The sequence below is a fragment of the Mycteria americana genome, chromosome 3 (genome assembly GCF_035582795.1).
Source record: "Mycteria americana isolate JAX WOST 10 ecotype Jacksonville Zoo and Gardens chromosome 3, USCA_MyAme_1.0, whole genome shotgun sequence".
Lineage (NCBI taxonomy): Eukaryota > Metazoa > Chordata > Aves > Ciconiiformes > Ciconiidae > Mycteria > Mycteria americana.
In genome coordinates, this window is record NC_134367.1 from 56,631,849 (window position 1) to 56,647,547 (window position 15,699).

Here is a 15,699-nt window from a genome sequence, read left to right on the forward strand (position 1 = left end):
TTCTGGTTTTATTAACTAACTGGATTGAAGTGCTTACTCCAGTTGTGCCTACCAAGCCAAATCAATCAATGCTACAGACATACAGGGTTAAAGCATCCAAATTACCTTCTATTTCCTACCAAAATGAAGGAATGGGTCAACAGGCAGACATAACATCAGTCAATCTAAGCAGTAGGGTATTTTATTAACTGCTAGGAAGTCTTCAAAAAGCATCTTCTTTTTGTCTAAACTCCCCCTTCCCACTAAACTGGAAGCTTTCAAACCCATGATACTTGTCATCAGCACTGCTGCTAAGCAACTTAATTAACTAGAGTAAACTTCTGGAGTTATTTCCACCACCTGCATGTGTTAAGTTTAGCAAGCAAGAGTATCTGTTCTTTCAGGTCTTTAAAAGGCTCATAATCAGCCTGAAGGAGATTTGAAATAGCTTTGACTTAAAGTAATCTGGATTTTGTATCTTAAGTACAAGAGGAGAACTTGTAGGGGAGAGCTCCAAATGCAACTGGACAAACCATCCCTTTAAAAAATTGTTAGAAATAAACAGAGAGAAAACAAGGAATAGAGAATAATCACAAAAGAAAACAGATCCTGTACAGGTGAAAAAGAAAAGGAGTAAAGTCTAATTGCTATAAAAGATAAACCAAGCTTGGCAATGAAGAAGAAAGCGAAACAAGCAGCAAAAAGTGCTTCTTGTATGTGAAGAGAAGAAATAGTTTCAGTATGCAAAGACAGCAGAGGCCAAAATTAAACAACCTTTAGTTTGGCACCAAAACAAAATCAGGACCTTCTGTCACATTCAGTAAGGAGGAGAGTTAAATATTAAGACAATACACAATAATTAATAGAAATGGAAGTTACTATATCAGAAGTAGAAACAGAACACAATAATCTGACTACTTTCAAGCTTGGGAATATAGACAGTTGGAAGAATTGTATATGAAGGAGGCAATAAACTAAAGCAGAAGTAGACACCAGGGAGGAATAATTAGGGACATGGAAAATTGGATAAAATGCAACCTGGTTCACAAAAGGTAAATCATGCCTATCTAAATCTGATGTCTGTCTGATAATTTAACAGATTTTTGTAGACAAAAGACAAACGGTAGATCTAATCTGTAAGGCTTTTTTACGGTGCAGCGTAGAAAATTATCAATTAAGCTAAGGAACAGGATTACCACTGTAAAGATTGGAAGCTAGGTAAGAAACTGGCTAATGAGGATAAAGGACAAGGCAATGTGCTGAGAGAGAAACAGCTTGCTAGAAGGAGCTCGCTGATGGAGGTCCCGAAGAGTTGGTCTGAAGACTGGTCTTGTGCGGTGACTGTAGTAACAGTTTTGGCACCCTCAGTAGGAAGAAGGATTAAAATATCAGGCAACAAGAACTGGATGACATTGAGAAATGCTATGAAGCACGAAGTGCAAGGTAATGTCTGTGGCAACAGATGGGAGGAATTTGAGCACAGTTGTGACAAAGCTGTTCCCAAATAGGTCAGTCTAGGTACTTCTAGTATTGATGGAGAAGTGCTAATGCCATAGGACAGGACAACTCACCATCTCAGGACAGCACTTTGCTAGCTGTAGCTATGGAGATTTTTGGTCAGCCCAAGAGAGCCACCAATGCTTTTTCTCTTATCTGCTCCAAAACCTTGACAGAGTAAGCGTGTGTCTGCTAACAACGTACTGAATGTGCAAATCCTAAAAAATGTTTGCTGCATGTAGCATAACTTTGATTTCTGATGGACTGGGAGGGACTATCATACCTCAACATATATAAATTAATCTATAAATTCACAGGGGGGAAAGGAGAATTATTTGAGCTAAAGACCAATGCTGACATAAGAACATACAGGTGGAAACTGAGAAAGCATAAATTTGGAATAGAAGTTAGGGGGATTTTTTGGCAATTGTAGCAGGGAGGTTCCAGAACAGACTTCAAATAGATTAGGGGGAGTGGACAAAAACCCTAATAATGCTTGCAGGAGGAGAGACCGTATTTGCCAGGTGGAATATGTGATTTGGCTGTACGTAGTAATGGGGAATTGGATTCGATGGCTTAGGACGTGCTCTCCGTTCCGATTCCCTCGTGCGCCTGTCTTGTGAATGGACTCAGTTGAGAGCTCTTGGAGCTCCTGGACTTTGGCCTCATGTTGCGCGCAGCAAACGCGCCAGACCACGGAGAACCCTGATGCGAAACAGCCGTATCACACTCCCTCCAGACAGCTTACATAGTCCCTCGTGGTAAAGGTAACTGCAGCTGCATATTCCTTGTGTCTCAGGTGCTCCCCGTTTGTACGGCTGAGAGAAAACAACGCCATTCTGGGAGAGCATTACTGCAGGAATATATTGTTACATTCAGCAGAAAAATATAAACAAAGGATCCAAGATTAATTATTGTAACCTTGGTTTTGAACACATTGAACACAATTAGCCTCATATACAGTAATACAGAATCAAGTACAGCAGACAGCTGCTGCTATATTAAATACTTACACACAAAACCAGAAAGGCACATGGCAACTGACAGCTGATAGAGCAAACCAGCAAAGAATACTGAAAGGTAAAAGTGGGGAGGGGGAATTGTTTTTATTTTCATAAGCATTTCTGTTGTGCTCCTCCTTTTAGTATTAAGAACATTTAAAAGGATAACTGCTTTACCACTCTCTTGCCAAGTGATTGATATAAAATAACCAGAAATGAAAGCCCCTTATCCCACAGTAAGGATGCTCACAGGAAATTAGAGAAATGTAATATAAGTGTTTTAACTTCACGTAAAAATCTCTTTCCTATGTAGATAAGATAAGATGAAAGCAGATTGCAGGACTCATTCTACCTTGCACTTTTTAATTAGACAGACTGCTGGTACCGCAGGGGTACTGAACACAGGCTCATTTTTTCTCCACATCTGATGGCAGAGGCAACAAAGGGAAACAGAAGAGAAAGCAGCATTCCCATCTCTCCCGGCACCCAGGAAAGGAAGATAAGCCATTTCACACAAATATTTTGCCCTAACAGGCATGTATTTAGAAAGGACAGCCTATTATGAAATTTTTCTGATGATAGCATTTGAGAAGCATGAAGTCATGCAGAGTTGTGGAAAACCAGTATTTGCCTTACAGCTGCCTACATCAACCTCGGAGATTTTTCTCCAAATGCTATCAGTTTTCTCTGTAAGTTTGTTTCATTCCACCAGTGAATTCCAGGAAAACTACAAAGTTTCCCAAATTTTAAAATAATTTATGGTGACAGTTTTCCGGTAACCCCCTCCTCCTTTTTCTCCCATATAGATAACCTCAGCATCTAAGAGCTTAGGGCTTTCCCACTCACCACCACTCACCAGTTAAACCATGCCCCCCAGCAAATGCCATGCAAGGACTGAAAAAGAGGGTGATTCTATATGACAGAAGGCATGGACCACTATGTTTTACCTACAGTAAAACATGCAAGCACTAGAACAGGGTCTTTGAGAATCAACTGGAAAATACAGAAAATGTGTCATATGATTACTTCACAGCACAATTTCTATGCAACATTTGCGATTCGGTATAAGCAGGAGTTGATTAGCCATAGTAACAGGCAGCATTTCATCTGAGTTAGAGCACATTGAGGATGCAAGCAGGCAGCAGGAATGGAGGAGTATGGCCTGTCTGTCATCCATGAAATGATGGAGGCAAAACATCCTTTGGCTTCTTTGTTTTGACCAAATGGCAATGAGGCCGATGTCAGGTTTTCACTGTCATTAGAGCAAGCTAGATGCTTCTTGCTTTGAGTGCTGGCTGGCATGAGCAACAACGATGTGTTGAGAGATGCCCTGCAGCTCAAGCCTCCTTCATCCAGTGAAAAACTTCTTATGTGACTGCCAATAGACAGGAAAGAAAAGAAAAAAGATGTGGAATAACTAGCTACAAATTTCACTTGGCATCCCAGCTGAGTTCAGAGGGCAAGATAGGACCTTAAGTCATCACTTAAGACTATAGCCTCACAGTTTGCCTTGGAAATAGCTGGAGCTCATTAAAGTGTGAAGGTAATGCAATCCTGCTGCTAGTGGACGGATTCCCTGCCCAGAAGTTATCATCGTTACTGAAGCTGTCCAGCACCCTCTGGTACCCTTCTCAGCAAGAGAACCAACACTTCTGTGCGGGCTTTCAAGCTTCTGCAGTTGGAGAGCTGAGGAGACATGCTAAAGCGTATCTCAGTGGTTTGAGTCCCTTTAGGGATCTCCAGACTAAAGATCTGAGAGATCTGGCAGGACATATAAAGGTTCAAGTGGGCGAGTTTTGTCTGTTCGAACGCAGTCTGGAAAACTCACAGCAGCCCTTCTGGTGTTTGGTGCCATTTGGGTTTTACAAAATACTGCGTTCCATGTTGGTGGCAGCCCCAACTTCTGTTGATGACAAAGATGTATCATCACGTGCCTAGAGCTTAGTTCTGCACTCTATTTGGAAAGATGTCTACGTATCCCTAGGAAATATTCTGCCCATAACTCTCAACTGGGATCAGTGATCAGCCAAAGCTCAGGTCTTTATCCCTCATCCCTGAAGGCAGACAGCAATAATTGAGGTTGAACCAGCAGATCATTCACCAGACAAAGAGCAGGGCAGACCCTGAATCCCAAAGGCAGCATCCCTTCCTCCCCGGGAGGAGCAAACAGAGACATCTCCCTCACAGGCTGGGACAAAAATAGTCAGCAATAGTTTGAGTGAGTCACAGTCCCGACCTAAGACAAATGTGGCCAGATCCTCGTGGGTCTGAGCCAAGGGAGTCTCCAGAGAGCACTGTGAGCTATGACTAGGATGCTGGCTTCGGATCCTATTAATAAAGTAGTATGTCTGTAATATCCAGCTATGCAAGTGAAAGCACTGTGTGCATTCATAGCTCTCAGAGCCCTCCCCCTTCCTGGTACTGCTGCTGGCTGGAGAGCGTGTGCGTCCCACAGCGCAACTTCTGTACTTGGTCACGGTGAACTTCATTTGCTAGATTGGAGGCAAAAATAGAAAACAGTGCGAAAAGAAGCCCAGTCTCTCGATCAATTCATCACACCGAGTGGAAATGTGTGTTTGCTATATAAAAGATAATGAGAGAAATTTAGTTTTAACTCCCTTAGCTCAGCCTGCTCAGGTACTGATGTGTGAAATTACCCAGGGGGAAAAGACATAAGTCGGTGCAGGAGCCCTTTTTGGCCTTAGCTTTGATTGGCTGTGCAGCGTACGCGACAAACGGAATTAGTTCGGAAAACAGAGAGGTTCATCAGACTGCACAGACCCACTGATTGGAATAAGATGTTGGTGGGAACTGCCTGTCTGGAGAGCATGGAGGGTGTCGACAGAAATACGGGACTAAGTGAGTTCCACCTGATATGTACATTTTTGTCCCTCTTCATCAGCGCGATTCTGAGGAGATTGCTCCTCTCTAAGAGAGAGACGTCTCTTTAAAATTTGAATTGTAATTGAATTGAATTCAATTGAAAAGAAAACTTGAACTCTCTCTCTTTAAAATTTGAATTAATAGACCTGACTTCTTTATTCATTTTTGTCAACATGTGGAGAATTTCTAGAGGAGGTAGGGGAAAAGCTAGCTATTCCTTTTCATACTTTATCACTGAATATATGAAACACGACAATTCTAAATTTTCCATTAGTCAACAATTCCTTTTAAAGACTTAAAAAGCACAGTGAGGTTGCCATAGGCTAGGAGCTGGGCTTCATATTACCTACCAAGAGATTCAGTCTACGGCTGCTGTTGTGAAATACAAATGGAGTTGGAGCGCCACAGCTCCAGTAGTCTGCTCCGGCAGACTATTTCCAGTTCAATGGACCGAGTAAAAGAGAATTTGCATTTTCATAACCATTGTAATAATGGTCATGATCATTATCATGATAGCTGAGTGAAAAACCAAAATTAGCAAATCATTGAGTTTCTTTGTCTGTGTGGGCTTTTCTGCAGACTCACATCTGTCTGGTTTTGTCACTTTGGATATTGTTTTGCCGTAGTGTCGGTGGTAACGTGGATGTGGACATCTGTGACAGTCAGAACTACTTTTCTGCAAATTCCCTCTGCAGCAGGCAGGCAGTCAGTGCAGTGTTTCCTAGCTGTGATATGGCGATTCTTCTATGCCCTTTCTTCCTGCTTTCCCTTCTAAATTCATGATCTGTGTACCGAAGAACGACTCACTCTCTCCAGACCCAGCCATCAATTTACTGCCTTCTGAACAGCTTTTCTTTCTTTTTTCCTTCTACTGTCATTGTCTTATCACTATTCAAGACGATGAAATCAGATGCACTGTTTGCTCCCCACCAAGAAGTTTATTTTGCACCTATCTTTTCAACTGGATTACTTTAAAGCGCAAGACTCTCAATTGGAAATAGCAGTAGTGTTTTAGCCATAATGGTTTAAGGATATATGAAAGCCAAGTTTTGCACAGAGAGATAGTAAGAAGTAGGGGATAAGAAATAGTGGGGAGTAAATTTTGAAAGGCTTAATTTTTCATTCTGGATTTTTAAAAATCTTAAGTTACCAGACGCCTTTATGTTGTTCTTCGTTATTTTAGAAATCTTGTGATGCTTGACTTACTCCCAAAACGCCCGATTTTGATTCACTTGGAACAAAAATACTGTATATGATCTAAAATTCAAATGGGTTTTGTAAACTTCATCCACAATAGTATGTAGCACTGCTGTAAGGTATTTTATTTTTTAAAAAAACGCTGCAGATGTGTTTGGGTTCTGTTCTTTTTTAATGTAAAAGAATTTGTGCGTGGATAACAGAAAGTCAGACTGATTTCACCACATATATTTTCTGTGGTCAGCTAGACCTTACTGCTGCAGTGGTTTTCTGGCGGGGTTGTGCAGTAGCACATATCGAAGCGAGGAGCGAGACCCCTGCTCCTGCAGCTGGGCCATCGGATGCCGTTAACTCTTCTGCTAAGCCTCGCCAGGTGAATGCATTCAAGTACTGGGTCCCTAAGGAACATCTCTTAGATAAATACCAGAAACATCACCCAAAATCAATGCGGGTTTTGATAGACTGAGCAAATCTTGTTATACATGTTATCACGTTACATTTGTCTAGGTTTTGTTTTGTATGTTTATCTTCAAATTGGCAGGCACCTAAAATGTGCTTTTTATACGCTGAAAATTCATGCTAGTTTGGTGTAAGCTATTTTCACCACAGATACTAAATAATGATGAGAGAAGACATGTTTTTTACATTTTCCTAATCTTTTAATGTGTGTAAATATCATTGTGTGTTCCATATGGAATACTTTCAGTTGGGAAAGCATTTATGGACACCCAGATGTCAGAGCAGAGCAGCCATGGTGAGGTCTGTAGGGCTGATTTAACTATTTGATTTGACTACTGAGTAAGTTTTGGCAGATGCCTTTCATGTCAGTGATGAAATCTGAAATGTTATTGTAACTAAGACACTTAGTTTTTCTCTGCAAAGGAGGTCTCTGCCTTCTCCTCAAAGGATGATATCCCTATTTCCCACTTTTATTCTGTAAACCCATCTTTATTCAGTAACCAAGTGTTACTGTCTCTTTTAAATGGGTCAGAAACTGAGGGTCATCTAAAGTAACTTTGGTTCACAAAAGAAATTCATAGGCTGAAAATCAATCCCAGGACTCGAGAGTGTTAGATCATTGATTTAATCACAAAGTCATCTGGTCTGTCAATGAACTACATGATAAGCAAGCTTATATACATATGTACCTATATGTGTAAATACAAAATCTATAGTAAAATTATTTAATGATATAGAAACATGAGGGGTGTTTTTGGTTGCTTACTCTAGGGTATGTGACACCCATTGGCTAATCTGAGCTAAACAATTTCTGACTGTGTGACTCTGAACAGTTTACAGTTATCCTGTTCAGCATGGAGGGAAGTGAGATTTGGAGAGACGTACAAATCTGGGTATTTTTAAAATATTTTTTCTTAAGGAAATATGTTTCTGTAGAAAGTAAGAGATAAGTCAGAAAAAGAAAGCACAGTATCATTCTCAAGTAGCTTTTTAGCCAAAGAGAGGAATTACACACTCCCTGAGAGCCTGCAGTTTGGTACTGCAGTTGTGTAGAGGCTAGCAATGAAAAATGATCTTCTCTCACTTCATTTCTTAGGAATAGCTCTTTCTGCTGGTTTTGAATGTGTCTTTTGCTGTCTATTAAGAGTGAATCTCAGCAGATGAGGTTTGCAGGTCAAGATAAAAAAACCTCCAAAACCTACATGTAGACATAGCAGTAGAGTGTGCCTGGAAATCCTATCTTCAATAAAATGCAAAGATTTCAGCTAGAGTCTGAGGAACACAGTACAGTGAACAACAAATTTTGTATTTGATGAACTAAGTCTGCATCCTCTCATCACACTGCTGGATTCACTGCCATTTTAATAGGCGGAAAATACCCATTGATTCCAAGGGGCTTTGGGTCAATCTGACAGAGTAATGACAAAAACCAGAGGCTTCTCATATACCTACAGTATATATTCCTACATTAACCTCACTTACAACCCTTCTACTTCAGTGCTGCAGAGAGCTGCTGCAGAAAACAATTCAGGCTGAACCTTAACTTGTTTCTAAGGAAGGTAAAGATGGAATTGTTGTAGGGCTGTCAGGACCCAGGTCTCTTTGCACTAGCTGTGCATAGATACCAAAGACAAATGACTCACAGGCCTTTGTTTAGATTTCCCCCAGCTTCGTCCAAACCCTTTCTCCCAGGCTGGAGAGCGGCCACGGGGGGGACACTGCCATGGAGAGAATATTATCGAGTGAAAGAGCCCACTGGCAGGAAGCTGCTGAGAGAGGAATGAGAGGCACGGCCAGGAGGAGGGGGATATGGTAGAGCTGGAGCCACAAACTAAAGCAAAAGTGAATTGGTTTTGGCTGGGCAGCTCCTAGAGCAAGAAAAAAGGCACATTTAGCTGCTGGAAGCCCCACAGATTCCTCACAGCAGGACACAAGGCAATCACAAATCTGGCTGGCACTCTGGTTAGACAGTGGAGCAAGCCAGCTGGCTGTCCGGGGTGAGAAATTCAGGCATGAGGTGGGAAGGAGGGACAGTGGGAAGCTAGGGAGCTAGTTCCCAGTTTGGGAAACTAGATGCATTTGGCTCCTGAGTTTTGCTTCAGCTTAGTCAAGTCCACTGCTGTCAAGTGGTACCCAAGTTCACATGCAAAGAGGAAATGGGGGGCAAAGTGCCGAGAGCAAAATTGAACTGAAAATGGGGAAAAAAATCCATTGGAAAATGCTTTGAAATGATTGACTTGGGTTTGATTTGCCACATGGGGGAGATCTAAGCCTAAGCAGTCCTTTCAGAGCTGTGTCACATGGGGGAATCCTTCAGCAGACGCAGGGTGAGGCTGGACACTGCCTTTGTGGCTGGTGGGACAGCGGGGTGATTACAGCACATCGTACTGCCAGATGACACGTGAAGACCTGGTGACATTCCTGGAAAAAAGCAATTAACAGCTGATGAAAAGCAGAACTCTTCCTACCCTCTAATCCTTCTGACACACTTTAAACTTTCCCCATTATGGTGCTTTCCCTCTAAAACACGCATGCTAGCTGTGGGAAACAAAACCATACAGCCCCGTGGGTTATACGCCCGAAGCTTTCAGGGATACGGTGGCTTCTTTAACAAAGCCAAATGCTTCCTCAGGCAGGAAGCTGGACACAGGTTCTGTAGGTCTTTCAAGTGACAACAGATTAACATCACTACAAAGTTACCTCTAAGTAAAATTTGCTTTCACCATAATGATTATTTCTTTAAATGTAAAAAGCAGAATTGCTAAAAAGGTTCTTCTTAGACAATATGGTCCGCTCTGTCCATTTTTTGCCGTGCTAAAATGATCCAGAGGAAACAAACTGGGCATCCATCAAAGCACCATAGTCAGTTAGGAATAAAAAAACAGACTTGCAGACACCTTTATGTAAAAGAGTGAAGTACCTCATGAAGCAGCTAATAACAGGTCACAGCTAGTCATTGGTGTTTAAGTACTGATCCCTGACAGTTGCAGAATACAGGCGCTTTTTAAAGTCACACTGAATACTGATGTGTATATCCCCAGTTCTATATCCCCACCAACAAGCTGGCTATACAATTTGTCCTTCGTGGCTTCTCACACACAGTGTGCAAGAGTCTAGGATCAGGAGACGAGTCATATGGGCTTAAAGCCATTTTTGTGTCCCCCATAGTTGGAACCCAGTATCTAAAGCTGATATCCAATGGTCTGTACTTTTAAATCCCTGCCTTTACCTTTACCTGCAAGGACTAACGTATTGCCAAAAAGGTTATTTGTGTTGTATTTCTAGTCCAGGCACACTGAGTCTGGATATGTCAGAAAATTCAGGCTGACCTCTGATCTAGTGAAGCTGTGTGCCAAAGTATCTGTACGCGAGTTTTCGGTTAACTGCCCTCCACAAGTACTTTCAAACCTCTTGAGGTCAAGCCAGAGCATGTTTCACTGCTGAAGTTCATCCTCTCCGAACGCACATTAAGTCTTCTAGCATCTGCTTTCTGTTTACAAGCAAGAGAAGCTGCAGGTGGGCTTTTTAAGTGGCTTTGTTAAATTTTTTTTAAGTATATATGTTTTAAATGTTTATTTAAATTATTTAGATGCTTATTTGATTATCTTTTTATATTACCAATGGCATGTTATACTTCGCAGACGTGTGGTTTAGCTGTAATTAACTTCAGATTTGTCCACTACCTGTCAGAAAACTGTAGATGATGGTGCCCCACACTGCAGCCAGACAAACTTGCACTCAGAGAAGTAGTGGGCTTCTCTAAAAGCACAACAAAATCAGCGTTGGATCTGTGACCAGAACCCACCTGTCCCAAGTCCCACCTGACCAATACTTAAGATGTTCGGGGCATGGGAAGGCACCGGTTAGCTGTTGCTTATGGAAGACAGGGAAGTTAATGGGAGCAAACCAACTTTCAAAGAGACATTCCCATTAAAAATGGACATCCCAGTGATAGGGGGTTTGTTCTGTGCCTTTCATGCCAAAACAAGGGTCTGAAGACCCTGTCTGTGGGTCTTCATGAGCTCAGGATAATCGGTGCTGTGTCTAATGACTCTACTCTTCTTTCTGCTTAGTTTTCAGGACTTTACTTGTTGTCATTCTTCACTATCCTTGTTGGGCTGGTGCTCTACTCCTCCACATCCACCTACGTAGCCCAGGATCCTCGGGTGTACAAGCAGTTTCGAAACCCTTCAGGACCTGTTGTAGACCTGCCAGCCACTGGCCAGCTGGAGCCTTCGGTAACATACACCAGCCTGGGGCAGGAGACAGAAGAGGAGCCTCATGTTAGAGTTGCTTAAACCCAGGGCTGTTGATCACCTACTGATGATTCAGTGGAGCTCGTATATCCATTATCTCTGTATTGTACATAGAGAAAGGTATTTACCAGGTGCAGTTACACCGATGAGCTGCAAGGTAGCAAATAAGGAAAGCTCAAAAAAATACAAATTAATTGTTCCAGGGTGTTCATTGCAAGCTGATGCCAGTCCCTCATTTATGATACGAGCAGCATGTTTGCAATACAAACTGCTGTGTATGAGTCAGTTAATGTCAAACTACCTGTGAAAGATATTCAATATATAAGCTGAAATTACAAAAAGAAATTCATAGGAGGGTGTTTTTGCACCCACGGAGCGATATTATGCCTAAGCCACACCAGTTGTGGAAAAGCCACCTTTTTACAGCAAATACACTTGTGCAGTCACTGTTAATTTCTCTCCAAGATTTGTTTGTTTGCACAAAATAGATGGGTTACTCGTGGCAGCAACACCCTGACACATTTTTGCTAGCACCTTGGATTTGGTGAGGGAAAGACAACAAATTCATCTGTGCTATCTGTCTAGTTGCCCTTTCTGGGTAATCTGTTCCATGAATCCAGAGGAGGGACAACTTACAATATCCGTCTCTATTCTAGGAATAGGTATAAGGCGAGCATTTTAGCCTTTCTATATTTGCAGAAGTGAAGTACTCGAGCATTGACCTCTCTGTGATCCATGGCAGATTTCCTAGCGGCTGAGGTTCTGCATCAGGTGACAGGGAGTTAGTTTCTCTGTAGTCATGACTTAACACAGATTTCTTACTTTTTAAATTTTAATCTGTAAAAAGAAAAACGCATTTTCTAGTTTCCTATGTATTGTACCTCTCCATGGTAAGATGACATATCATGTGGATCAGGGCACTTATTTTAGATACTCAGTGCATCGAGGGCGCCTTCTGCTGTTCCAGTTTGCTTAGTCTCCTGTGGTTCATTATTCTAACAATAGATATTTAGGAATGTGTCAGTTTTTCACCAAAACCCACAAATCGTAAAAATCAGGAAGATTAAGTGAGGAATTCAGGAGCAGAAAGACTGGACCATCTGCTGGTGTTGCTGCAGTAGCACAAAGGCATTCATATTGGCAGGGTGCAGCCAATTATTTTTCATTAACTAAAAAACTAGCAGAAGAATTCAGCAGTTTTCTTACATTCCTGGGGACATGTGAAAATAGTAAGGGTGTGCTCCACAGCTGTGCTTCTGCTCCAGGAGCCTTATCAGAATGGAGTAAATCTTAGTCACCACCATGAAAAATCCATCTCTGCCTGTATGTTTGCTCTTCTGAGAGCCCAATAAAAGGAAATCATTATTTCAACATCCATCATCTATTTTTAGTTTAAAATTAAGGAAGGGGAGATGGTCTTATGTCTAACAGATAGGAGAGGGATCCAGGAGAGCTTGGTTTTATTCACAGATCTGCCATATCTCTGCGTGATCTTGGGCATGACTTACCTTCTGTGTGGCTGAGTTTCCCAATCTGTATATACGGGAATAATGATATTTTACCTACCTCACAGGGGTGCTATGGGACCAAGTTATTTTAAATGCTTCAGGATCTTCAGAAGGAAGGGGATTAAGAAGTACACAATAGTGCTGTAAAGGTGTGTATAGATTCATTTGAAAATGGAGTTTACGGCAGGGTTGATGAATATTTTGCTTGTGGGCATAGAGGATGAATTTGATTTGAATGTTATTCTGCTGAAGAAGCCTGTCTCAAGCAAAAATGTAGGGCTTCGTGTTTGAGAAATACAACTTACCTATTTCTGTTTAAAAAAGAAAAAAAATCAGTCTGTACTCTGGAGATTAGAAAGGCCACACAGTTCAACCAAGCGGGATGAATTTCTGCTGAGGTAACATTCATCTTTTATAGTCCTGTTCTGCTTTAATATAGAAGGGACTTCCCTGAAGCAGACTGGGAGAAGTATGTATGTGTAATATACATGAAGTGGCAAATGCCAAAATGCTATTGAACAGCAGAAGTGTGTTGTATCTTATGCTTGCTGTGGAGGAGGAGGAGAGGCGATTTCTGTCCCACCGTGTTCAAGCTGTCTGCTGTGACCCTGCTGCAGCTGAGGGAAGGCTCCGCAAGTATTGCCAAACCATGCCCGAAACCGGCCCAAAAGCTTCGGTTAAGGTGGCTTGCTTTTAAAATCATAACAAATGTATGATTTTTTTCCCTGCCTTCTGTTCATTTTATCTTTTTAGCACTCATGTTTCCAAGCTTTTTCACTTAACCCATTGAGGATTATTAAAAAAAAAAAAAAGATTCCCACAGAGAAACAGAGTCCGTATTCTGGGGATATTAAGGAAGGTCTAAATACTATGAGATTCAAAGAAAAAAAATTAAAAACCACACAAGAAAGATTACCTGATACTTCAGGGTAAGGTCTGTGGGGTGGAAGTCCAGGTGGGAAGCACATGGTCGGGTGAAGCCCTCATGCACAGCGGCCAGCAAGCATCCCAGGGTCAAGCCCTGGGAGGGCTTCGACTTGAGGTGGGTTTCGTACCTTTCCCAGGAGCAGGGGCTCTGGGTACAACCACCACGGCTCCCCCAGGTACCCAGGGGCACACTGGCGGGCACCTGTCATCTCAGTCTTTTTTGCTACCTTTTATACCAATTAAATACCTTTCTCGGAACATTAGTCCCCGTGTTGGTCTTGAGACCTTTGAGGATTGCGTGCGTGTGTGTTTGTTTCATGTTTACAATGCCTTCCTTTTGCATAATTGTTTTGGTTAATTTCATTATTAGTATTTATTTTTAAGCCAAATGTTTGTAGTCCTTCAGCCTCCCCCTCCTCATTTTTCTGACACTAACTTGTAGGTGTTTGTTAGAGGCTTCTCAGAAACAGCTGGGCAGGAGGCATCCCCCGGCCAGGTCACTGGGCTGGGAGTTTTTACATACAAGGTTTTGCGATCCACGGGTGGCTGAGAGGTGCCATGTGGAGCAATTTTTCTAGGCTATTTTAAAAGGCTCTGTGGTATGGAAACAAGTTAAGAATGTTTCGGTGTGCCCTCCGCACCAGCCACCGTCCCCTGTGTTACTCGCACAGGAGGAGTTTGATGTGCAAAGTGGGGCTGCTTCGCTGTCTGTGTCTCCCATTAAACAAGGTGGATACTTGGATGAGCACCAGTGCGCTAGCGCTGGATGGACCTCAACGGAAAGCAGTAGTATAGCTTTACAAGTAACTGTGTTGACTGAAAAACTGAGGTCTAGTAAAGGAAAACGTTACTTCTACCTGCTTGTTTTCTTCAGTTCGAGACCTCAGTACGCACCAGCAAAGGTTCAGCTATCTAACCGGCAGCTACTCTCCGTGTTGCGTAGGACGTCTCTAGCTCTGTATAGCTCCTTGCCTGAACAAACTGAAACTCTGTTATACTGCTGGCCCTGAGCAGCCCTTAGCAAGACTGATGTAATTTTCTGCTACTGGATGAAAACCTCCACTGGGAGACAGACCTTGTCTTTGTTCCAGCTATAAACTTTCAAAACACACAATGATAGACCAAGCAATTGAAAATTTTGCACCACTGTGTCATAAGAAGTTTCAATGTATAGTGTAGAGATTGCTAACTTGTGCTATTAACATTTTGACAAGCGTGTAGTATTGTTTCCTTTCCTTTTTTTTAAAACCATTTAGTATTCCTGTGCTAGCTACAAATATAAATTTTACCCCATGGGTAGGATTTTATTGTTAAATGCCATAATAAAGCACACTAATCTTGACACCGCAGATGGAAATACGAACCAAAACCAAAACCAAGCAAACAAAATCCCAACCCCAAATCCTGCATCGAAAAGCTGAACAAACCTTTCTCCATTTTGATATTTGCATGCTCCTATATGGACTGGCTGTGGCAATGTAATGCCTGTATAATGTTTTCAAATAAAAAAAATAAATGCTTTATGAAAGCGGGGTTATTAGTTTCCTTGCCTGTTTCCTTTCTGCTTGTTTAACCTACAATGATTTTTCTGAAGTGTAACTCTGGACTGCAGGGCATAACTTTTCACTGTGCTGAGGGCTTCTTTCCCTTGTGAGGTGGTTAACTTACAACTCCTTCCAAGGTGTCTAAGCATAGGTGCCATTAGGCACCCTCAGCTATCTTGCTCCAGAAGGATAAGGGGTCTCCTGCGCACCCTCTGTCTTAACCTGCCATTCCCCTATGGCTAGCTGAGGTATCCTGCTATTCATTGCCTTCGTTTGGACACAAAAGCACTCCCCCACTGCCTTCCTGAACTGGATAATCACGCTAGAATTAATCTGGAGCAATGCACATGGATGATGTTGAAGGGCTTATCTGGCAGATGTTACTGAGTGTCTGCAGCTGCCTTGCCCAGCCCTGCCTCCCAGACGCTCTGCCCTGCGGGGCACCTGC

The 15,699-nt window shown here is 42.1% G+C and overlaps 1 protein-coding gene across 1 annotated transcript in view; it reads left to right on the plus strand.

Moving 5' to 3' along the window:
• Positions 1-15,234, plus strand: part of SLC35F1 (solute carrier family 35 member F1) — a 257,285-nt gene extending 242,051 nt beyond the window's left edge. The window contains exon 8 of the mRNA XM_075498623.1: positions 11,090-15,234. Within this exon, the coding sequence (XP_075354738.1) occupies positions 11,090-11,314 (225 nt within the window). The 3' untranslated portion in view covers positions 11,315-15,234. The remainder of the gene's footprint in view (positions 1-11,089) is intronic.
• Positions 15,235-15,699: the final 465 nt, after the last annotated feature.